Source organism: Oreochromis niloticus, linkage group LG4 (assembly GCF_001858045.2).
Source record: "Oreochromis niloticus isolate F11D_XX linkage group LG4, O_niloticus_UMD_NMBU, whole genome shotgun sequence".
NCBI classification, from domain to species: Eukaryota; Metazoa; Chordata; class Actinopteri; order Cichliformes; family Cichlidae; genus Oreochromis; species Oreochromis niloticus.
The window spans coordinates 9,165,076-9,190,163 of record NC_031969.2 but is presented as its reverse complement, the minus strand read 5'-3'; the positions used below and the strand labels follow the sequence as shown (position 1 = coordinate 9,190,163).

General features: G+C 44.3%; 1 protein-coding gene across 7 annotated transcripts in view; it reads left to right on the top strand.

The window, feature by feature from the left end:
* Positions 1-3,879: 3,879 nt before the first annotated feature.
* LOC100692969 (RNA binding protein fox-1 homolog 2) overlaps positions 3,880-25,088 on the top strand; it is a 53,262-nt gene continuing 32,053 nt past the window's right edge. For 3 of the 7 annotated variants that reach the window (XR_003219894.1, XM_013270155.3, XM_013270156.3), the window contains exons 1-2: positions 3,880-4,980; positions 15,951-16,001. Coding sequence is in view for 6 of the 7 variants with exons in the window: in XM_013270155.3 (XP_013125609.1) it covers positions 4,726-4,980; positions 15,951-16,001 (306 nt within the window). In the remaining variant the exon portion in view is untranslated. Of the gene's footprint in view, positions 4,981-15,950; positions 16,002-19,014; positions 19,942-25,088 lie in introns of those variants that run through there. The other 4 variants (XM_013270158.3, XM_005468455.4, XM_013270157.3 and 1 more) reach the window with 4 other exon arrangements.

The window sequence follows — 25,088 nt, the reverse complement described above, 5'->3', positions numbered from 1 at the left end:
GGGTCAAAAGAAGGACTTGACAGGCTCAGAAAAGTCAAAAATAGTGAGATATCTTGCAGAGGCATGCAGCAGTCTTAAAATTGCAAAGCTTCTGAAGCGTGATCATCGAACAATCAAGCGTTTCATTCAAAATAGTCAACAGGGTCGCAAGAAGCGTGTGGAAAAACCAAGGGGCAAAATAACTGCCCATGAACTGAGAAAAGTCAAGCGTGCAGCTGCCAAGATGCCACTTGCCACCAGTTTGGCCATATTTCAGAGCTGCAACATCACTGGAGTGCCCAAAAGCACAAGGTGTGCAATACTCAGAGACATGGCCAAGGTAAGAAAGGCTGAAAGACGACCACCACTGAACAAGACACACAAGCTGAAACGTCAAGACTGGGCCAAGAAATATCTCAAGACTGATTTTTCTAAGGTTTTATGGACTGATGAAATGAGAGTGAGTCTTGATGGGCCAGATGGATGGGCCCGTGGCTGGATTGGTAAAGGGCAGAGAGCTCCAGTCCCACTCAGACGCCAGCAAGGTGGAGGTGGAGTACTGGTTTGGGCTGGTATCATCAAAGGTGAGCTTGTGGGGCCTTTTCGGGTTGAGGATGGCGTCAAGCTCAACTCCCAGTCCTACTGCCAGTTTCTGGAAGACACCTTCTTCAAGCAGTGGTACAGGAAGAAGTCTGCATCCTTCAAGAAAAACATGATTTTCATGCAGGACAATGCTCCATCACACGTGTCCAAGTACTCCACAGCGTGGCTGGCAAGAAAGGGTTTAAAAGAAGAAAAACTAATGACATGGCCTCCTTGTTCACCTGATCTGAACCCCATTGAGAACCTGTGGTCCATCATCAAATGTGAGATTTACAAGGAGGGAAAACAGTACACCTCTCTGAACAGTGTCTGGGAGGCTGTGGTTGCTGCTGCACGCAATGTTGATGGTGAACAGATCAAAACACTGACAGAATCCATGGATGGCAGGCTTTTGAGTGTCCTTGCAAAGAAAGGTGGCTATATTGGTCGCTGATTTGTTTTGGTTTTGTTTTTGAATGTCAGAAATGTATATTTGTGAATGTGGAGATGTTATATTGGTTTCACTGGTAAAAATAAATAATTGAAATGGGTATATATTTGTTTTTTGTTAAGTTGCCTAATAATTATGCACAGTAATAGTCACCTGCACACACAGATATCCCCCTAAAATAGCTAAAACTAAACACAAACTAAAAACTACTTCCGAAAACATTCAGCTTTGATATTAATGTGTTTTTTGGGTTAATTGAGAACATGGTTGTTGTTCAATAATAAAATTATTCCTCAAAAATACAACTTGCCTAATAATTCTGCACTCCCTGTATGAGAGTAAGAAAGAAAAGTATATCTTTGTGTCCACCTTTCTCTGTTAATGCCCTACCTGGCCCCCTGGCAAAAGCTTTGCTAGATCCGCCCCTGCACATTTACCAGCTGTCAGCTAAATAAAAAAAGGAGCTTGGTGTTTATTTCTCTCAGAAACAGTTCATAACTTCCCTTCAACTCATTCATGTCACCTAAAAAAAAGGTAAACCTGTTTCTCCATCACCAGTTCAGCTCTGATGATTCAGTAAGGTCATCTCCTGGTTTCGACCAGCCGCTTCTACAGCTGTGGCTCCAGCAAACATCAGCTGATACTAGAAATTAAAATCAAATGAATTCTAACAACAGCTGATCAAGCTTAAACGTGCTGCTGTTGTTTAGCGCGATAAACAAACAAGAGAGAAAAGCCGATCATTGATCAGTTTCATGACTGAAGTTTGAACAGGCGAGAGAATGACAGGGGAGGCTGTCATAAAGTTCAACATCAGTAACTTAGTGCGCACACAGCTGTATAGAAACTCCATCGTGCTAGCTACCACGCAGTACGAGTTATTATAACTGATTGTAAAAAGTCAGCACAACGAAAATAAACTACACCTAAACTCGGTTTATATCTGACCCAAATAGAGTGCAGGTCATAACTTCTTACCTGAAATTCAGTTCACCTCACGCTCCGACCGGCAGCCGCCTGCTTCTCCTGCCTTCGGTTTCCCTGATCCACGATCTACCACCGGTCGATCGGCGGTCGCCTCGCCGCCTCGTTCCCCGCATGTTCTTTCTGACACACACCGGTGGATAGCTGCCCTCGGTTGTAGCTCCGCGTCAGCGACTACCAAACAATTCAGTTATTTTTTCCACATCGACCAGCATCTGGACAATCCACCGCCTTTCACTGTTTGTACCGTTACTAAAAAAAAACCCTCATCGGCTCATAAAAACGAAAAATAAGTCCAGCTATGACCCTGAGTCAAAAAGACAGCCAGCTCGGGTTAGCTAGCTACCTGTCTAGCTCTTTGCAGGCACCGAAAACATCAGAGCTAATATGGGATGTCTTGGTAACACGAGCAGATATTTGAAGTTTACATCTGGCCAATCCACCACCTTTCACTGTTTATACCGTTACTAAAATGAATAAATAAATAAATCATCGGTCCATATAAACGAAAAATAAGTCCAGCTAAAACACATACTGTCGGCGAGCGACCGGGTGCTGACACGAGTTTCACCCGCCTCAATATAAGCCAAGCCTGGGTGCTTTTTCATGAAGGGTCGCTAGCGGTGCTAGCTAACTATGCTAGCGGCGCTAGCTAGCTAGCCGGCTATCAGCAACACATAAGAGAACTGCTGCTAAATAAACTACACCTAAACTCGGTTTATATCTGACCCAAATAGAGTGCAGGTCATAACTTCTTACCTGAAATTCAGTTCACCTCACGCTCCTGCCTTCGCTTTCCCTGATCCACGATTGACCTCCGCATTAGCAAACACCGGTCGATCGGCGGTCGCGGCATGTCCTTTCTGTCATACACCGGTGGATAGCTGCCCACTGTTGTAGCTCCGCATTATAGCACCACCAAACAACTCAGTTATTTTTTCCACATCCAGCTGTAACTCCGATTCTGTGCGAGCATTTGCGAGAGACCGGGGAGGTGAAACGACAGAGAGAGTCCCCTCGCTATCCATTTGCAGCCAAGTGCGGCAGCTAGCTAGGTAGCCGGCTAGCTGTCAGGCAGGACCGACGTCGTCAGAGCACTGTCGCTAAATATGGGATGTCTTGATAAAACAAGCAGATATTTGAAGTTTACACACCTACATTCTCGCCTGAAAATATCTTAAAAGTTTATTTTGTGACCTAGAAACATGAATAAAAGACATATAAAACGAAGTGGTGGCCGCCATTGTTCACTCTGTAGAGGCGTGCTATGAATTGTGGGATATGGAGTTTTCAACACAAGGATAAATCTTTTCGGCTGTACTACTCCCGGTATACCACTAGAGAGAGCCAAGACACCACAAATGAAGTCTGTTTATTTGGCGCCAAAAGATGAATTGGCCTAAATTTGTACTAAAATATTAATATTTAAAAAACTATAAAAGTCATAAACACCAAAAGTCACAACATAATAGTCCAGCTCCAGCCGCACAAAATGATCTAAGATATGTAATCCTAATGTCAAAACTGTTTGGCAGAGGAGCGCGGGAAAATTTTCACTAAAATATTAATATTTAAAAAACTATAAAATTCATAAACACCAAAAGTCATAGCACACCATTCCAGATCCGGCCACACAAAATGAGGTAACATATATGAAGCTTGTCTCAAAACTGCGGGGCGTGATACGTGCCGAAATTTAGGCGGAAGATGGAGAATAATAATAATAAGAATAATAAATCCGACGAATAGTAATATGTGTGCCTCTTGGCATAGGCACACATAATAATAAATCCGACGAATAGTAATATGTGTGCCTCTTGTCATAGGCACACATAATAACTGAGGGCAGAGGAGGAGGGAGCTGTGAGGTGGTGGGATCAGGAGGGAAAAAAGGAGGAGAAGGAGACCGAGGAAAGGCAGACCTCAGACCAGCCCGCCTTACCTCACTCCCCCCTGTCCGCGAGCCCGGTGTTCACGGGCAAATCTGACCGCAGATCAGCGCACTCGCGCTCCCTCCACACTACGAGTTACACCAACTGGGACTGAGACCAGAGGAAATCGTGTTCGTCGGTAGCCAAGGTACGCACGCCAAGACTCATCCACAGCAGACCGAGGCGAGGGAACGGACAAGAAGGGAGAGAATTCAAGGGGAAAGCTGGTAGGAACCACAGAGGAGTTCACTGCAAAAGAAAAAACCCCACACGTTTAGGGGCGAGAGGAGAGGGTGACTGGCTGGCCCCGCAGAAGGAGTAGTATTACTCGAAGCTAATTTCCAACATTTTCTATTCTTGGCAGCGAGAGTGTGCTCTCCGAGCCACATTTATAAAGAGAGCTAGCGGAATGTAATGCTAGCAGGCTAGCCGATGTTAGCTAGCTAATTAGCTTGTCAGGCATCCGAGAGTCGGACGTGTGATCTTTATTAAAATAGGACACTGTCGTCGTTTTTCTTTTTTCAGGGGGGAAAAAGAGAGGGACAACTGTACTTAATGTCCTTTTTGCTTGATTCTGCCATGGTTTTAAAGGTTTGTCTCGCATAGCTAAGGCTAAGTTAGACAATAAACAGTGTAAGCTTGTGTATATTGATGAAAATCCGTTCAATATTATCCGTCTGGGAAAAGCCAAATCCATTGTGAATATCGAGCCGTTGACAAACCCAAAGGAGAAGGCAAAGGTAACAAAAGAAAAGAAAAAGCCAAAGAGACTTTTGACTGGTGACTGTCTCCCGTCCAATGTTAATGTCGACCGACGTTGCATCTATTATGCTACCCGTTAGTCGGGGAATAATGGACCGGGAAAGGGACATTGATACAGCAGCCGGACCCCATGCAAACGCGGCCGGGGGTCCAGCCGTGGTCCGAGGGATGAAGAGAGGCGATCCGGAGCCCGACGCTCAGACTGCCGCTGCCCTCACTGACTTGTCCGGGGCGGAGTGCAAAAGACCAAGGATAGACGGGACCGGGAGTGTTGTTGGTGACATTGGCCAGGTATGAATGCAGTGTAAACACAAAGGATATGTTTCTCACATCTGTGTCGTTTTGTTTCCATCTGTTACAAATGCTGCTCACTGAACTCAGTATCATCCGCCCTCCTTTTCCTTCTTCGCTGTTTTTTCTGTTTGTTTCTAAGCATCAGCTAGGAAGGATGATGATGTTTTTGACAGCCCCCCCCCCCACGCATTTCCCCCTCTAGATAATCATGCATGGGTGCAACAGCAAATCCTTTAATTAAAACAAGCCAAACGCAGGAAAAGTGTCTCAGTAGTAAACGCGTTGCTTGCTGTGATTATCGAGGCTTGCTGTTTGTTCCTCTTGGTGCTGCTCTGACCAAACCAGACAAAGGTAATATGATCCAGGCTCCATTGCTATGACAGTCCCAGACACCACGGCAAAGATCAGAGCCATTCATCATGCCTGCCTCACAGAAGGTAAACCAATGCTTTGTCACATGTTGCGAGGGATTTTGTATTTTTATACTTATGTGGATGAAATTACTTTGAAATGTGCGGATAATTTGTCAGTGAGTCCTGACACACACATGGAGGGCATTTAATGGCTCCGTGTCCCCCCCCCCAGATTGTCGCTAGGTGTTAAAAGAGAGAGGCAGACAAGGATTGGGGGAGGGGTCACCACAGAGAAAGACAAAGAACAGAGCCTTTTTTTGAGCTTGAAGGAGCGAAGGGTCTCTGGGGGGCCTCCTTAACACGGGTCTTCCCTTGCTTTTATGACTCAAATGCTGAGACAGCAAAGCATCAGCGACCGTTCCTGCCTCCCCGGACCAACCTGTGTACGTTACAGTAAACTAAAGAACTGCCGAGGCGAAGGGTGCACCTCTCACTTGTTCTGCCTGGATCTCTTGCTATTTATTTCTCTCTTGCAAACACACAGCACGCATCATTCCTACACCTACACACACATGCTTTGAAGTGCCCCCGTAATGCAATAGTACAAGAGAAAAATTTCAGCTGATGTCTGTTTTTTTTTTTTTTTTTTTTTTTTTTAAAGACCAGGAAAACTGCTCTAACGGTAGTCGAAGGGCAGGCGGAAACGACTTGAGGTCGTCTGCAGGTAATTGAATCCCGGGGAAACTGGTAAAATGCTTCAATGGGCTGTGCAGCTGACCCACTGCAAAGACAGAAAGGTCCAAGTGTGATGCTGTGATGCTCAGTGAGCCTCACAGAGGATGGATGTTGATGATGGCAAAAGGTTATAGCCCGCTGGCAAAGATGATGTGACAATGAGCAGGGCGGCATGTTGTGGATTCTCGCTGCCCATCGGTTGTATTGATTGTTGGGGTCGGGGTGGGGTCGTGTAAATGGAATAAAAGGGAGGATGAGGCTACAGCAAGAGAAAGAGAGTGCACCGAAGGTTGCACGTGGAGGATAAAGAGAGGAAAGCAAGGATCGTGGTTTAATTGGGCATAGTGTGCGAGTGGATTAGAGGAGAGGGAAAGAGGTGTGACTGGGGACTGATAGATGGATAGATGTGGGGATTTTGGGGTGGGGGTGTGGAGGTGGGATAAAGGAGACGGAGGGCAGAGTGAAAATCTGAGCCGTTAGTTTGCATCCATCAGGCGGCATGATAAAGTATGCGAGGGAAGTGATGGATGGCAGGCATGACACCATCAGTTGTGGAAGAGATAAGCATGAGGACAGGGCCTGAATGATGATAATCAGCCCAGTGACACTTTATGCAAAGGATAAATAAATCGGAAAATGACATTGAGGGGATGTATCGAGTAGCTCTCGGGCGCTGCATGGCTGCTCGCGATGGAGATGATGACTCCAGTGGATGTCCCTTGAACTAAATGCACCCAGCAATTACTGTAGGGCTCCCGCAGTGAGCTCGAGCTGGTATACTTCTGACCTTCCAGGCTGACTGTAAATCAGGACTGTAATAATAAATGAGAGTGCAGCCTCCTCTCTTTTGTTGTTGCTGCTCTCCTCCCCCGCTCCACCTCATACAAACTGCACCCCTTCCCACCCCCACCCTTATCTGTCCTCTGATTTGTCCCCCTCCTGCCTCCCCCCAGGCATATTTCCAGATTGCTAATTGACTCCTGGTTCGCAGGCTTTCAGCGTGCCAGTGAGGCAAGCAAACCCCCCCACCCCCGATTCACTCTTTCCTCTGCGCTACCCCATCTATCTCCCCCGCTGCCATCTTTGATAATGTCTTCATTTCTCAGCCTGTCTCCCATCACTCAAATCGGTGGAATATCCATTTCTTTTTCCCAGCTGTGTTGTCTTATTTTCCTCTCTCCCCTTTCCCTTTTCCCCCTTTCCCCTCAGCTTCATCTCCACCTGTACGCTCTTTCTTTGTATTTTTGGTACGCTCTGTTGGTCTTATTGATGCTTCCCCTTGAGGCAGCACTGTGGTCTGCGCTGAGGTAGTGGGAGTACAGTATCCAACTCTCCCTCTTTCCGCGTTTCTCGGAGAGCCGATTTGTCCTATCGTTGGCAGTAAAGAGGCTTTGTGTCGCGCTAACGAGATCAAAGCTCATTTAGGAGAGGGCATTAACCAGAGCGATCGCTTTAATGGGGCCAGGGTGGAGTTGGGGTGGGGGGTGTGGGCGGTATGTATGAACAGATCACTGAAAAAGATTATAACTGATAGCACACGGTTTTTTGCTTCATAATGTTCACCACAAGCAGCATCCAAAGCACTGAGAATCATTACTTCCTGTGGAACAAGTGAAGGTAAAGTTAAGTCTGCTGAGCAGCTGCGAACATGAGAGCTGATGGTTGCCTGAGAAAAGAGACATTAAGGAATACCCTCGCAGCCCAGGCAAGAAAGTAAATTGCAACAAGAACTTTAAAGTCTCATGAACCTTGGATATCACGACAATATTACATATACCCACTGTTATTGCACCTCCTTTTTTTTCCCCTTAGGCCCTCAAAGCCACAGGACAAAAACAATAAAAATGCATAAATATCTTAAAAATATGTAAACCTGAGCATTTAACAATTTGTTTAAGTAGTTTAATAAGCCCTTGTTTCATTTTAGCGCAGTGTAAAATTTTGCTGCATCTGTTATTTCTGCCGGCGGTAGTTTCTGTGCTTCTCTCTGCATGTGTGAGGAGTTTTGATCAGAGCTTACTGTAAGGCCTGCTTTAGACTGCCGCGGGGGGTCTTTGTCAAGTCTGCAACGTAAATCATGTAAGTGGCTAACGTTGTTGCTCGCATTTATGCTTGTGTTGGTTCATTATGTGTTAATTAAAGTGTGGTTGTGGACTTTATTCGCTCCTGGGTCCCCGTGCTTGTTGTTGTTGGGTTTTTTTTTTCTTTCTTTTTTTTTTTGTGTATCATGGGCAAAAATATTGGTCTTTGTGTATTTCCCTCATGTCCATTCCAATAGTTTCGGTGATCTTCTCTCCTTTGCTGACATTTGTGAGTCCATATATTATGATGTGCTATGATTATTATTTCTTATAGTGAGACGATGATTGTTATTTTCTCACTGAAAAATTCATAAACTGCATTGAAAGACTAGCTGAAAATGCACAAGATGAATCAATTGTGCTGAACAGGCCAATCACAATAATGGGCCGATCCAATCTGTAGTGACATTTCTGGGCAGGTACGCTTCAGATTGCGCTGTAGGTTATGGAGGGGTTTGTGGTTGTGACGTAGCTACAGCAAAATCTTCCGGCTGAAGCTTTCCCCAGCGAGTCGAGTAAAAGCTGATCAACCCCAAATCTTTTAGCTATTAAAATCTATTAAAAGTGCTGCCAAGTTACATGTGTGTTGCATGTATCCAAAGGTCTGCCTGTGTCCATGTGATTACATTGTTGTCATAATGTGGTAAACACGAGGCTCCATGTGCACATCTGCGTGCCCTCAAATTTGTCGCATACACGCTGCAGGCACTACTAAGACACCCTCTGTGCATGCATCCCCAAAGTGTGCAATAAGAACAACTATTCATCCCTGCGTGTTTGCACGTGAGCATAATCCCAGGATTTAACACTGACTTCGTTTGACTGGCACACCTAGACTTATTAGTGGTTAGTAAAAGTGATGAAAAAAGAAATGCAAAGACAGGGAACAGTGTCAGTGAGCCAATAGGAAACCCTGTATGGAAGAAACAAAATGATTAGTTGGCAAGTAATAAGCAAAGAGAAGATTAATCTGCGTTTTTGTTTGATCATGATTTATCAGTAGTTTCCTCTTTTTTCCATCCTTCCAATTGGGTTGATTTGCTGCCTTTCTCTGCCATACATTATTGTAAACTGAAAGGGACTGAGTGTTTTTGTTAAATTGCGATGCACATTTTTCAATTTTAAGACTATTAAAGCCTTAAAAGATGACTTGAGATAACAATAACACTCAGATTCAATGATAATGAAAAAAATCATTAGTCACAAGCAGCCAGAAGTCAGCAGCTGCCATTATGCTAAGAAGAAATATCCCCAGAAGTGGAAAGTGTTAGGAGGACGGGGAGGTGTGGGACCAGTTGTGTGTTCGGCACATACTAATGTGCTAACATGTGTTGCGGAGGGTCACACACAGTCCTAACCTGGTCTCGCATTAGGCGCTGTGCAGCTGTTAATGATTGCTGCTAAACTTTGAGCCACAGCACAGCACAGTGGACTCACCCTTGACTTTTGAACCAGCCATGATAAGCTAAAATTCCCCATACGCAGTTGCTCAACTCCTCTTTTCTCCCTCCCTTCTTGTGTTCAGCTCAGCTCACTACGCAACAGCATTATTACCCAAGCATCGACAGCAGACAAAAGAAGGACGCCACCATTCATAAAAAGATCAGAATAGGTTTGAGATCCCTTTCTCTCTCACTTGATTTCCTGATTTCAGCTCCTTCACATGGCACTTTCATGCTAGTGCTCCCTTTATAGTCATCATGCCACTGCTCCCCCACCCAGCATAACTCCTCCCCAAGGCTGCCCCCAAACTGTCACATGTGCTCCCATCTCCTCCCACACATACAGCCAAATGTCAATTCAGTGCTTCCCTTACATGGGGGTCATGTGCGATGTGCTGCCACAATACCCATCACAGCTGTCTATGAATGATACCCTAGTTTGCTATGTGAGCTTTCCCAACTTCAGCTGAATGCACTGCAATAGTTTTGTATTTCTTTGATTTTTATTTAATTCTTTTAAAGCTTTTATTAATGAGGCCTTACAGCATAAAGCATGTCCACAGTGCACTAAAAGCTCTGCCTCGGCAGACTGAAACAATAATTAGATCTGACAGAGAAGAGTGAAGCAACCTGTGCAGGTTATTGGTGGAATTTATGGTGCGAAACATAATTGATCACTTTTCAGATAAATTATTTGCATTTAGGTACTTTTACTCACAGTAAAAGATGCTTATGCATGATTAAAAGTATATGCATGTAATGGTCAAATACAGGTGCTACTGTTTGCTTAAAGACATTTTTAATATTTTCCACATTCCATATGAATAAAAGTTGAAGAGCTCAGATGGAGGTGCTCTGTAAAATGGACTGACTGCATGTATGAGAATTCTGTTTGGCGTTTTTTTTGTTTATATGGACTTTGGTTTTGCTAGAATTGCGTTTAACTTGGTGGCTTAGTCCAGTACCAGTTAATTCACAGTTTGACCTTTGAAGTTGTGCCACATTAACAGTTGGATCCTTTTGCTATTGTGTTATGTTATTTACAACATTCATAAAGTCTTTTTTAAATTCTCGGCTTTACTTTGTGATAAAGGCAACAAGGAGTTCACATCTGTTAAATCACTAACTGGAGGACATTTGTCCAGCAAACACTTTTGGCACTTGCAATATTTAGATAGTTACACAACTGCCTTGTCTGTCCAAACTTGACATTTGACCTTTCAAATAAATTGTAAATGCCTTTAGAAGGTTATTTTAAACACCACCATTTTGTCCCAATAGATGTTTGATTGTAATCTCATCATAATTTGGAATGAATGGATAAACAGTTGTGAGGTAGAGGAGTGTAGGACCATTGAGCAGTAAAATCAAATCAGTTCATTCTTGAGTTCAAAGGTGACGCTTGTTCCAGATGTAGTGAAATTTCCTTCACGTGTTCTTGATGCTGTGCAAAAGTCTTGAGCCATTTCTTTATATTTCGCTTCCAAAGGGCCAGACTTTTTTGTAATTTAAAAAAAAAAGGTAGTCTTGAGTAGTTAGCATGGGTCTATACACTTACATGACAAGTCCTGAGCCAAATCCAAAAAAAGAAAAGTTGAAGAGGAAAATGGAGAATTTAACAGTATGTGCACAGATTTGTTTGTTTTCACCGCCAACGCTGCACCGGTATACTCGAGCTGCGGCTGGTCTTTAGCCAAAATTAAACTGAAACTGGCCTCTCTCACTTTTTTTTTTTTTTTAACTTTTGCTATTCTTAAAACTTTGAGGCTCCTAAATGTTTTGTTTATTATCAAGGTAGCCCACTTTTTTGATTCATTTGCATAAAAACAGGATAATGAATCATACGTTCTCAGTGTGGTTTTTAAAGCGGACTCAAAGCTGGCCTGCAGAGCTTTAGAGCTACTCTGTTTCAAAGGAGGCTTAAACATGCTAATGGAATTTTTCTTCCTCCACTTTGTAGTAGTTTTATAAGTGAAACAAGGCCAGTATTCTTTGTAGTATTGTAATGAGCACCAAATAATGATAAGATTTTTCTTTGGTCAAAAATGATCTCCTATGGTGGTAAAGTTTGCAGATCCTTTCTTAACCTTTAACCACCCAAATCTGACTGGTTTCTCCCCGAGTTTAAACGTGCAGGTGTGCCAGCGTTTAAGAGAGATCACGTTTACAAGATTAGGACTGTTTTATCGACAGATGGGCAAACAGATAATATAACTCAGTGAAATAACAATGTGGTCCAGCTATAGATGAGTGTTTTCTTGTGCAGGAACCTTCATGTGGAGACTTACAGGGACCTGCATAATTCCTAACTCCAGGTCATCTGTTTTTATTAGCAATCCACACAGTCGGTACAGAGGAAACAGTCATCAATAAATCCACCCAGTAAAGTGCCCTCAAGCTTTGTATTTTATTAAAGTCGGAACCACCAAAAAACAAAAAACAAAAACGTGTCCAGTTCACATCAGAGGTGTCGAAGACTCCTACTCTTTTAGAAAATACATCGCTTAAAAGAGAGAAACTCGGGTAGTTGTAGCGGTGCCATTGTGTGGGCACATTTTGGTCTGTAAAGTGAAAAAGATGCCGTTGTGATAAATGAGCCTTCAGTTCTTGGGAAAGCTTGTGTTTCATCTTGTCTTTCTGCGCTTCCTCTCGGTCTTTGTCCTTATGTCCTCACATATTGACTACCTCCAATGCATTTGTCATTCTGAGCTTCGTCTCTCAGCTTTAATATACCCGTCTCGAGTCCAACATATCCATCACTTTGTGCGCTTTTCTCCACATCATCTTCTGTGTGTTCCTTCTTTTTCAGTTTCTATATTACAGTATGCTGGTGTCTCCGTTTCCTCCTCCACGGTTGGGTTTTGTTGACTTGATAGAGCTGGTTGTGGAGCTGATCAGATGTTAGCATAGCTCTGACATTTGAGCAATGTCAAATCACCCGTCCTAGATTATTTTGCCACACCTTCTACAAAGGACTGTGTCAGACCATAGGCATGCAGCAGCAGATATATCAGAAAAGTCTTTTTCATGATGATTTAGAGGGAGCAGGTGTTTTTGTTTTTTTTTTTCCCTTACATTTGGTGATATGAGACCACAAAGCCACCTCCTCGGGCTGTTCTGTTTGGGACCGCTGGAAGCCTGCAGCGGACTGCCTAATTACCCCTCTCCCCTCAGTCTCCCTCCCCTCTCACCATCTGTTGACCTCATGTCATTTTGTCTTCCTTCACCACTGCTGCTCCTTTTTTTTCCCCTTCCTCCCTTGCTCCTACCCATTTGCTCCAGCAACTTCCCAACTTCTTTCCTTCTCTTAAAATAGCAAGTCAGAGACAGAGAGAGAGAAAATAAACAAGAGAGACGCCCTTTAGTTTTTACCCTCTGTCGAGTCAGTGTTTATGAGCGTGTGACTGGTTTTTCTGTGCTTTTGCTGATCCCTGCCAGCGCAGACTGAAGCCCTCCACAGTCAGCCGGCCGGCGCCTTCAAAGGCTCCTCCTCGCTCGCAAACTATATGGAATTAACTTAATGGAAAGTTACAGAAGTGAGGCATGAAAGCACAACTCTGAACCTACACGGGCTCAGACCGAGCGAAGCAACACAGCTGCGTTCATTTTTATTTATTTCATAAAAAGCTGTCGGGAATAAACTTTTGTATACCTTTCAGCAGCCACGTGATGTAAAGCCATATGGCAAAGGCAGTGTGTGTTTGTGTGTGCCTGGGTTTGTGTGGGGGTAGTTAACGAGTCTGTAAAAACTAGGTATCAAATTCAACCCCTCGAGCTCCTTCCCCCACCCCGCTTTAAGAAAATATAAATCACATGGCATTCTTCACTTATGACTCATTGTCTCCATTTTGCGAATGCTTTACTGCTTTATTTCTCTCCCCTTTCTTGGCTTTGGCTCTCTTATTACCCACATTCCTCTTTCTCCTGTGTGTCTGTCCTTATTTTCATCTGGTTCTTTTCTTCTTCTGCTGCTTCTTTCTTTCCTCCCCATCCGTCTCTTCCAGTCCCTCCTCTCTTGCAGACAGATTGATTCCAGATGTTGCTAAACTTCCTCCCCCTCTTCTCCCCTCCTTCTGTTCTTCTACGTAAACTCCTCCTCCTCTTTCTCTTTCTCTCTCGCTTTTTTTTTCTTCCCAAAGTAGAACCAGCAGCAACTCTGCAATTTGATGGTCACGGGTAATTTTGGTTTGGATTTCAGTGACATTCCAGTTGTCCTCCTTGGTAGTGCAGTGCCTACACCCTTACTTTGACTGGGAGTGTGATGAGAATGCACATTTACGTCATTAGTCACCAGTAGTTGGGTGTTTTTTTTTTTTTTGTTTTTTGTTTTTTTTTTTTCTCTTATGGCTAAATTACCACCATTTAAAGAATAAATAAGCAATGCAGCTCCAGTTTTGTAAACCGCATCGTCACTTCAGGCCTTTTTTGAAACACACTGCAGTGTGGGTTGTTTTTTTTTGTTTTTTTTATTTAATTCAAAAAAGGAAAGAGTTTTGTCATTCCCACCGACATCGCCTGGGGCTTTGTGGACTTTAAATTCTGCTCTGAACGGCCCTCCTTTACTGCATTTCCATGTGCGCTGCATTGAGCAGCAACAGCTCGCCACGCAGTCAGTATGTCTTTCGATGTAAGCCTGCCCATTCCCACTGTAAGCGCGGCGCACCAAGGAGAGTGATCCCCCTGGGGACGAGGCACGAGGGGGAAATTGGTTCCAGATGAAACAGGAAGTGGGGAGAGGAGACAAAGAAAGGGCTGTTTCAAGCAAGGGGGGGGACGGGCCCCGAGTCTGGACAGACCCGCCCAGAGTTAAGAGTTTACAGCTCATGCATCAAAAGAAAAAAAGAAATGGTTTCTTATTTCCATTCTTTACATCTGGTCCATATTTATTTATTTATTTTTTTTTAACCAAAACATCATACTCTCTTTTCCCCATTTGGCTTCCCTCTATCCCCCTCTCTGTCTAGACACTACTTCTTTCCGTTTCTTCATTCTCTCATGTATCATCATCATCACATCTGTGTTTTGGTCCTAGCCTTCATATCTCTAACCTCTCCAGATTAAAAGCCGTTTGTCTTTCTGTTTACGCAAAACGCTGCTGTCCTACCGGCCCCTTCTTCCTCACGCAGGCTTGCCCTCGATTGGCCGAATGAACGTTTGAAGTAATGGAGCGATTCCCGCGGCAGGCAGCATCAGGGTCAGGGCCGGGGGGTTAACTCTGTTGACACTCTTCAGAAGCCAAATCTGCCCCTTCTCATTGCTGCGGCATTACGGGGCCCACCCTCGAACTGCCGGCCGAACTGAGGGGTGCGTTCGTGCCAGAGTGTAGGGGGGTGATGACCAGCACATGGATTTGGAATATTTTGCTGATTAAATGTAATGAAAACATCAGCAGTTCTAAAAAAGACTTCAAACTCACCCCCACCCTCTAACATGTACACACACACACATCTTTCTTTCTTTTTCCCCCCTCTCAGGCCTTTCCCCTTATCCTCCTCCCTTCCCGCTTTCTCCCTCCAGTGAGACTCATGCCTCAGCTCCTTATCGAGAGCAGAGGCATGAGTCTCGCTAGGCGGTCATGTTTTCTCTTCGAGGCATGCCAGCAGGCTAGACTGTACCGGAGTGATCTCTCTCACTGCTGTCAAAATATCATCGTTTAGTTAACTTTCCCCATTGTTCCAGTCCTCCCCCATCTCCCCCCTCCTTTTTGTCTTTTCATTTTTGCCCCCTCCTCTTCACCTAGCTCTGTAGCAAACAATGGCTCCTCTTGCCGGGGCAAAATGACACAGAGGGGGGAAAATAATAGTCACAGAGAAAATAGAGCGAAAGAGACAGAAATAATCTAATTAAAAGTAATTACAGAGCAATTAACCACAACACTGGTTTCTGAACAGGGGCAATGAGGGATGGGCTCGATGGATTTTGATTGGTTGGTGGGACTGGATAGAAAAGTTTGCTAAGCTGCAGTGATGGTTCATCAGTCACGGCATCTACAAGACTGTTAACTGTTAACTTCATTCACTCATCAGTTGTTTTCCCACAGGGGAACGTCGTCTTTGCTCGTTTGAACTTTAGTCCGTAACAACAAGCACTGCAAAATAGTTCCCCTGCTAGTGTTCGGGTGTCATTTAAGGTCTCATAAAATGCTTGAAGTACTTTGACTTGTGCTTTTAGATTACAGAAAAGGGTTGTGACAGTATAAATCCTCCTGCTTTCACAAGTTAGGTTGAGATTTTTTGTCCAAGAACGCATCTCATCTAAAACGCACAAGTTTTTTTGGAGCGCCATTGCTGCATCCACTCACTTCTCAAAAGCACAGCCACTTACGCTGCTCTCATCCCTCCTGTTGTCTCTTGCAGAACAATGAGCCTTTAAATCCCGGTTTCCATGGATACCAACCTCACAGTCAGGTAAGAGACGAGTGACTGCTCGCAAATCTCTGTTACAGTAAATTGCAAAAAAAAAAAATGAATGAAATACAAAATCCTTGACTTACTCAACAGTACGTCTGCTTTCAGTCGTCTGATGGTAAAAAGCTGGAAGTGAGTTTGTGATGTCCACTTGAATCAAACACTGTTTGTTCATAGGATAAATAAAGCATTTTGGTATTCTTTAAATGGGACCTGTTATGTTTATGTTGACCTCCATGTTCTTGTTCACTGTTAAAATAGTTTTGCATGATTTACAGTTTAAACTGATCTCTGATTATCTTAGACGCTCGACTCGGTGCAGCCCCTTTAAAACAAGCTGATCTCCATTTTAAGCCAGCTTTATTCTGATTGGCTGCACCTCACAGGCACAAGGTTGGACACAACTGTGTCCCTATGAGCGATAGCCGCTCTCACTGACGTCACACAGAGCAAGAGTTGAAAACACTGTCTGAGCCTGATCTTTAGAGTAGGATGAGGCCTGATCTTACTTGTAAACTGGGATATGATAAGGATAGACGGATTTGCCCACTCCCATTTTAAATTGAAAGTTACACTCGTGATAGTCCACTGTCATGTCATTCTTCTTGCCCAGTAAAAACTAGTGGTGTTGTCCTCACCATACTCACGTATGTAGCAGGATTCAGTCTGTTTTTACTACCACATTATTATCTAGACGGTAATGAAAGCCTTCGCTCACCTTTGGTAGCTCATAAATCGTGTCTCTTCGAGGAATCGATGGAAGAGAAACCAGTGATGACTGAGCTTCTCTTTCAAAGACTTGATTCTTAGCATAATTTCTCCACTTTCTATCACCTTCTTCGGGCTAAGCCTTGCACGCTCTGTATGCGGGGCTTTTCTCACAACGCCGTTCACATCCCCTTCGCACTTCTCTCTCTCTCTCTCTCTCTCTGTCTTTATGCCTCTCTCTCATATTCTCCGTTTCGTTCTCATTCTGAGTGTCTCACCATGCATATTGCTGTCAGTAATGAGTGCCTTATATGTGCAGCGGCAGGGTTGCTGACTATTTTCTTATCTACCTCCAAGCAGCAGAGCGCATTGAGCAGCTCAAACCAGCTCAGTGCCCGTGTGTGTGAGCGCACACGTGCCATTTGAGTGTGTTTATGAGTGCGTGTGTGTGTGCGCTTTTTGTCTTCGTGCGCGCATCTGTGCATCTGAGGGCTGTGTTTTGGGACGTGCAGCTCTCTGGCAGTGCCACAGGAGGGAAGTGTTGGCCTGTGAGCTTTCTCGCCCCCCAGCCTCCCTCCTCGCATCACAATATGGAGATTCTCACAGACCTCATCCTCTCATTTAGTCTCCTCTCCCTCCTCTGCTCCCTGCACTCCACTCCTGCTCTACCCCTGGTAACATCTCTCGTGGGAGTGCAGCTCTCGGAGAACGCGAGGGGAGACACCACAAGAATTTCAGGCTTTCGGGCTTCAAACCAAATTTATTACAATTTCTGGATGGATGTCAACCTGACGATTAAAAACAAATGTTGTGCAAGAGATTAAAGGTGAGACAGGAAGATGAGAAATAAAGCAGGGAAGTGGCACAGAGCTAAAACTGAAATGGAAGCAAGTTATTTAAGATGGCTTGCCCGCAGGGGCACACAATCATTTTCTTAGTTAGAGCAAGCTTGCATTCCAGTCTCGGCTCTCCTCTGCCCGAGTCCATCTGTTTGTAAGACAAACACCTGGGCAGAGAGATCACTTCTGATCTGCAGCGTGTGTGAACTCCTCTCGCCCGGTGTTAAATTCAGAGCCACGGCATACCTCTGCATTTGTTTTATAAATGATTTAAAAAGTCGTCCCTGTCAATGTATTCTGCCCTTGAGCACACACATTAGGAGTCTCCAGCACACTGCTGGTTATCATGCAAATGGAGTTAGCCAAGCCTAGCTTAGCAAGATTGGCTTGTTCACCGCTGCAGTGCATTTGTCTCTGTAATGCGTCTGTCTTATGTTATTCATGCACATTTGAACTGCCCGCAGGTCTGCCCGCGTCAACACGAACACGTTTAACTGGGGACGCCACTGCCATACGTCTCCTGTACTGTAAAGGGTGGGGTGGGGGGGGGTCCGCAGTCCTCTGGGGCCCGGGTTTCCTGATGTTTAGATCACAGCAGTGATCAGTTAAAAACACACATACAAACCAGCACACCTAAGCGTTTCTTTGGCCTTTATCAGTAGAAGTAATAACCTACACTCACGGGGTGCAGTTGTTCTGAAAATGTCCTGCAGAGTAGTTGAGCAGGGCTGCTGATCATCTGTAGATACTGTGTTTGGAGAACAGGCCTTTGTTTGGACGAGCTGGTGAGCGCTGGATGGATATAGCCCTTTGTTTGAATCCATGTGTGTCTGTTTTCCAGCCAAGGTGCAGCAGCATGGATATGATCAGAGCGCATCTGTGTGTGTATGCTCTGTGCATGTGTTTGTGTGTGACTGCATGTGTTTATCGCAGTGTTTCAGCCTGTGTACTTAATCCCAGGATCATCCCCTATTCATCCTCTCATCCTCCTCACTTACAGCCCTAATCCTGTCATCCCTCGCTCTTTTTTTTTTCCCCTCCACCCAACGTTTTTATCCATTTATCTCTCAATCCTGTTATCTCTCGCTCACATCCATTGCCCCCTTCTGTCCCTGTCCCCCTCTACTTCATCCCAGCTCCTTTTCCGTCTCACCCCCTCTCTCTGCCATCACCACCACCACCTCTGTCCATTCACTTTATCTTTCCTTCCCAACATCCCTCCATCCCTCCGGACCCAGTTCTAGCCAGACTCAGCAGATGTCTGAATGCTTGGCATCAGGGCTTTTGTTTTTTTTTTGTTTTTTTTTCCCCCTGCAGAGTTCAGTCCCTCCCATTTGAAAATGCAGCGCAAGGAACTGCACTCTCATCCCTGCAAATTAAACGCCTCCTAACAATACAGTGTTGGAAAGTGACGGAACTGAGCCAAGAAGAAAAAGGTGCAATGCAGCGTAATGTTCAGGTTGAGGTTTAGGTAGTGGAATCGGGGCTGGCGCTCGCTCAGTTTTGTGAGACTTCCATCTGTGTGAGGAAGACAGCTGCAGCAGAGAGATGGTGATCTAGGAGCCTACCCACGCAGCTAGCTACCTAGCTGTCTACCGGCTGGCCTACCTACCACTGCTTTTTTGGAGCTGACAGGCTGCCACGCAATAAATAAATCATCAAAAAAAAGCTGCAATGCAGTGGGGGTCGCATTCGTGTTCTGTACTCTCAGGCAGCCAGTGCGTGGATAGAAGGCAGCATCTTCTTCCTTTCCCGTTTCTTGTCTCTCTCCGGGGGCTTTAAGAGACGGCAACAACAGCAGCTTTCTGACTCCATCCAGACACAGGGTTAGATTGCTATATGGAAGGATGGATGCTTTGATGGATAGGAGGGATTGAGACTGAAAGGGAGGGAAAGTTTTAAAAAAGAGGGGCGGGAACAAGAGGAAGCAAAGGGGGGGAGAAGAGCAGGAGGACGTGTAAGGCGAGTGTGTGAATGACAGACGCAGAGCAAAGAGAGAAGAAGAGAAGAGACTCGGGCTGGCAGGAGGAGAGAGACGGAAAGGCCCGAGGGGGATCAGAGCAGCAGGGCCGAAGAGACGAGCAAAAGCGAGGCAGAGAGTGACAGGCTGACGAGGCTCGCGTGCTGGAGAAGTAGAAGAAGGGACACCGGCAGGAGGAGGAGGAGGAAGAGGGAGTGAACGAGGGAGAATTTGAATGTGTGAGGCAGACGTGGACTGAAGCCATCGTCAGCTCATGGTCCTGGAGCACAGACACGGGAGAGGAGGAATAGGAGGAGAACGAGAGACACAGACGGAAAAGGAGAGGAGAAGGAACGGGAAAGTGGAAAGCTGGTCAGCAGTTGTTCCTTTAGATCAGACAATGATGGGGCTGTACTACCAAGCTATGCTACCGGTGAGTTCGCATCTCAAGCAAGAGCTTCTTTCTCTGAGGTGGCTTTTTAGTATCGCGAGGGCCAAACTAGCAAAACAAGATAGATTGTAAATGATTTTTTTGTTGTTATTTATTTATTTATTTATTTTAATTTGCCGTGATGAAGCAGTAATTGCTTTGCTGTTCACGGTGTGGCCTGCTCTGGTTAGCGGTGTCTTGGCCCAGGTAAGGCCTTTTTCAGATAGTTGGCAGAGCATCAGGCTGACAGCAGGGCTTGTCCCTGCAGCTCTGCTCATTTCACTTTTTTTTAACTCTTTGCACCCATCTGTGATTGTTTTGATAGAAACGAATCATTTTAGTTTTGCTTTTTTTTTTCTGTTAACCATACAGCATTTTGTCCTGGTGGCACTGAAGTGCCGACGATACACAGGAGCAAAGCGTGTGCTTGCAGGGTATCAGCGCAGTTGCATTAATAGTTACTTAACACCAAAGATTATAATGTTTATACAGTTGATGTGTTGTGCGCAAGGCTGCTCTTAACATATGGTGGGCGTGTCTGTGCTACTTTAGCTCAAAGACAGCCTGAGGATGAGAGCTGTTCTCTGGCTCTGTTCTAGCATGTCCTGCTCTCTGGTCTTGGGTTCCTTTGGGCCTCGAGGCGGGTGTCGGGAATTGGGGGAGATGTCTGTGAGGCACACGCGTGCAGACGCAAAGTAGCAACTGCTGCTTGGATTGCCTGTGCTGACATGTATGTACATTGGGCACTGCGAGCCTTCTCTATGCTGACTGCACACAGTGTCAGATTATATTCCATATGGATGTGTGTGTGTGCGTTGTGTGGTGTCGTGTCGTGTCATGTCACTTGCAGAGGGGTGGAGGCTGAGATTTTCTTCAAGCTGTCCATGTGGTTTAAACTTCATCTTTGGATTGAGGAAGACAGGTGCTAAAGCACAGTTGTTACTTTATATACACACACACACACACACACACACACACACACACACACACACACACACACACACTGCAGTTCCTGGAGTACTTTACTAGCACCCCCTCCTTTTCTAATGGCAAAACTCAACTCTATCCATTTTAACCCTTCATAGGTCCACGGCATAATCTGTATATTCTTAATAGCTACAGTAATAGTAGCTACTCCAGAGTTAATACTGAAAACTTTACAGAGCAGGACGACATTTGTAGTGTGGGAAAAAGCAGCGTATTTTTTTTGTTTTTAATCACAGAGGAAGTCGTTTTGCATTTTGAGAATAACATGGAAATGTTAAGAATGAGGTCAACTTGTCTGAGGTGACTTTAGTCGGAAAATGTCAACTTTATTTTTGACATTTCTTCTTTCTGTTGTTTCAAAATGCAAAAAAACCTCCTTTAGTAATTTTTTTTCAGTTCAACTTCAGTCTGCAAATGTCAAATTAAATTTTTGACATTTCAACTTAATTCTCAAAATTCAAAATAAAGATAAACTCCTTCCTGAACTTCCTTCCCTTGCTTTTCTCCCGACCTTTTCTCAGTTAATATGTCATTTGTACTCCTGTAAAATTCAGTACTGGCGTTGTAGTTTTTTATATTTATTTTTCAAAATTTGTTCAGTGACTGCAAGGTTGTGCTAACCTATACATTTTTCTTTAAAAGCTCTTAAAAAAAGCATTACAGTAAAGACGCTACTACTAACCCTGCTGCTGTTCACACTAAAGCAGTGCGAGAGCCAACCTTTTATGGTCATTGAGGCTGAATGTAAATACAGACCTCTGCTGTGTTACTGTGCACATATGATGACACAGTGATTGCATATAAGACTCCCAAAAACCGGTGAAGGTACTTCTCCCTCCAGACCTCCAAAGCGTCATGATCAACTCTCATTTTCCCACACTAGCCGTCTCTTTCTCCCCCCGTGTTTCTGCTGTTTTTCTCTTTCCCCCCTCCTCTGTAATTCTTTGCTTTGCAAGCTTGCGCAGCTGCGAGGCAAACACGTTATTCGTCTTTTAAAGAGAGTAGCACCAAATGGAGGATTGAGGTAATGACTTGAAGGGTGTGAGAGCAGGGGGGGCCGTGCCTTAGTCCCATGGGGGAATGCACTTTGGAGGTGACACATCACCAGGCACACCGGCTTCTGCAAAATTTATGGCACTGCTCTCTATTTTGGGTGACACGTCTCTATAGCATACTGTGGATAAACATCAGCTAGTGACCGCAGTGCAGTTGATGGAATACTAAAGGTTTGCCATAGCGAGAGTTAGCTTCAGTTAGAAATTGTCACTGACTGGATCTGACTAGCTGGACGGTGCATTTGGTGGAAAATGCGCTTCATTTCTCGGATTCTGTTTTGCCAGCGGGGCACCTTATCTGGTGATGGTGGTTCGAGCCACGAGGGTCAACTGATCAGCGTGTGGATTAGACTTTGTTCAGTCTGTTCGTTCCCTACCCGCTGGGCAGCTAACGCGAGCTAGCCAGCAGGTATCTGCAGATATGAGGCTGATGTCAACAAACACAAACAGCAGGAGCAGATGAATTAGGCAGCAGACTTTGTTCTTACTGTGTCAAAACTAGACTGGTCTATAGTTGTATGAGCCTGCATTTGAAAAATATGCAAAATGATGAAAAGCTTCCAAGCTCTCCAGCTGTTTTGCTCATGTAGGCCCAAAAATATGTTTATGTCTTAGTTTATTGAGCATGGGGGGAAAAAAAGATCAAACTTGAATCAAAATTTAAATTCGATGGTGATTTGTTTGCAGCTGCATTGCCCGGCCATGCGTCGTGTTAGTCGAGGCATTTAATTGGCAGCCCGTTTTTGTGTTGCACACTGGACACGATCATGTGACTCTGCAGCGGCACAGCAGCGCATAGTCCTCCAACTCGGCTGCTTATGTGCCAGTCCTAAAACGTCTTCTGTTTGCAAGAGAGTACTCGGTTAGTGCCATGCAGCGACAGATCTTCAGGGAAATTGCAGGGGATTCACACCCAAGTCTTTAATCCTCAGGGTTCTGTGTGCATGTTTGTCTGTGGGAGACAGCTGCCTGTGTGTTTGTGCTGAGAGTATCACAGTACACCAGCAGACAGTTTATTCTAGGTAGCTGCATGCTTAGCTTTATTCATTATTGTTATCCTTTTTGGATTATGGGTGTTTCTTTGTGTTTTGCAAGTCTCAAAATAGAAACTTCCAGAGAAAACTAATTTTCCAATTTTACAGAGGGACACACATCGTGCATGTTACCAAAATAAACACTGAGCCAGAGTCCTCCATATTGATGGTCTAATGCACTGTGTGAAACTGCTCCACCTGAGGGTTAACTGTTCTCCCACCGCCTGTAAAAGCCACCGTGATGCTGTCCGACACTAATGCTGCTGCTCTAAATGCCATTGCCCGAGGCCTGTGCGATGCGGGTTGAGGTGTGAAAGCACTCCGCATGTTACCTCACAGCAAATACGTGCACACAGAACACCACGAGTGTCGTTGTGCAGAAGAAGCCGAAATGTATGCGGTACTGTATCTCCTAGGTTACCTTCCCCTGCATGATAAACAGCAGTGTAACACTGGGTGTCTGCACACACACCATACCCTAGCTTACACTGCAGCAGTAAGTCAGTGCTGCTGGGCTTTTACATTTCATCATCTTCTGCAAAAGGTATGGCAGCAGGGAACGAATGGTCCATCTTGTAGCATTTTTCAGTACTGGCAATCTAAGATTTACCCAAGAGTAGATTAAGATTTTCGATTTCTGAACTTGACGAATGGTGATTTTTAGATTTTTATTGGTCCTTTTATTGTTTGCAAATTGTCAGTAATCGAGGTTTAACAGATGATTTTACTGCTGAATGCTCTGTAAATCGGTTGGAATGAACGATTCGGGAAGCTTTAATTGTTTAAGTGTTAAGTGCAGTGATGAGCTGAGTGCCATAATGACATAAATGTCAGCATACTTCCTCGAAATATTATTATTATGATTTGGAAATTGGTGAAATGCATAATGCAGCAGATCAAATGTCAGGCTGAGAAATGGGCAGATTAAGTGTGTTTGGACTGAATTATCATGCAGTAGAACGATTGCAGACAGTGTTTTAGCTAAAGATTGTGCACCGAATTTGGACACATTAACCTGAAATTTGCATCCAAGTTCCTCACTGAAATACATCAGTGTTCTTCATTTTTGGCTGCTTCCTTAAGGGTCCACACAGTAAATCATCTGCCTCCGTCTCATCCTGTTCTTCCACCCTTTGTCTTTTCCCAACAGTGGCATATTTTCCACTGACCTGCTGCTCAGCCTAAGCTTCAACCGATTTGATACGGAAAGGTCATTCTTCACGATCCGCATTTTTGATCTGGCACAGATTTTTAAGCTGGACGCCCGCCCTGATACAACCCTCCCAATTTATCTGAGCTTGGGACCAACACTGGCTCGAGGCCTCCATGGCTGGGTTTCACTGGAATATCTCAGTGAGGGATTTAATGAAATTTTATGGTTTATATTTTAATTTAAACTGCCCTTGAAATTGCTCATAATATTAAATATTTTTGGAAAAATATTATTAAATCGTTATAAAATCATATTATAGCCTCAGTCACTGCTGTGGGAGTTTAACATAGCTTTCATTATTAATTATTCTGCAGTTCAGTTGATGCTTTGTTTTTAAAAGAAAATGAAATCCCAGTTATGATTTCATCCGAGCCAAAAGTTGTTTTGCAAATATATTTTTTTCTGATCAATAGTCCAAACCCTTAAATATCAACTCACTGTCATTATTGACAATTAAAGCATCAAATCCAGTCATCTAAATAAATGGAACCTAATAACGTGTTATTATTATTATTGAAGACTAATTGATTATCTCGATAGTTATTGTGATTCATTTTTCGCCCATCATATAATTGACTAATTATTCAGATGGTGATCATTTTTACTTCAGCACAGCGATGGCGGTCCTGCTGCTCTTTATCAACAGCTGTCATAAAAACACTGACAGTCTTGCACATGATGCATTATTGTATGCGCAGGCCAACTTACTGCACAATACACAAGCCGATGTTTGTTTTAAACTTTTAATTTCTGTTTGCGTGACTGTTGCAGTTTTTCTAAAGGAAAACAATTTTGGTTGGTTATTTTTAGGACACATCGCCCAAGGTGAGTGCGAGTGTTTGAGAGAAGTCTGTGTGATTA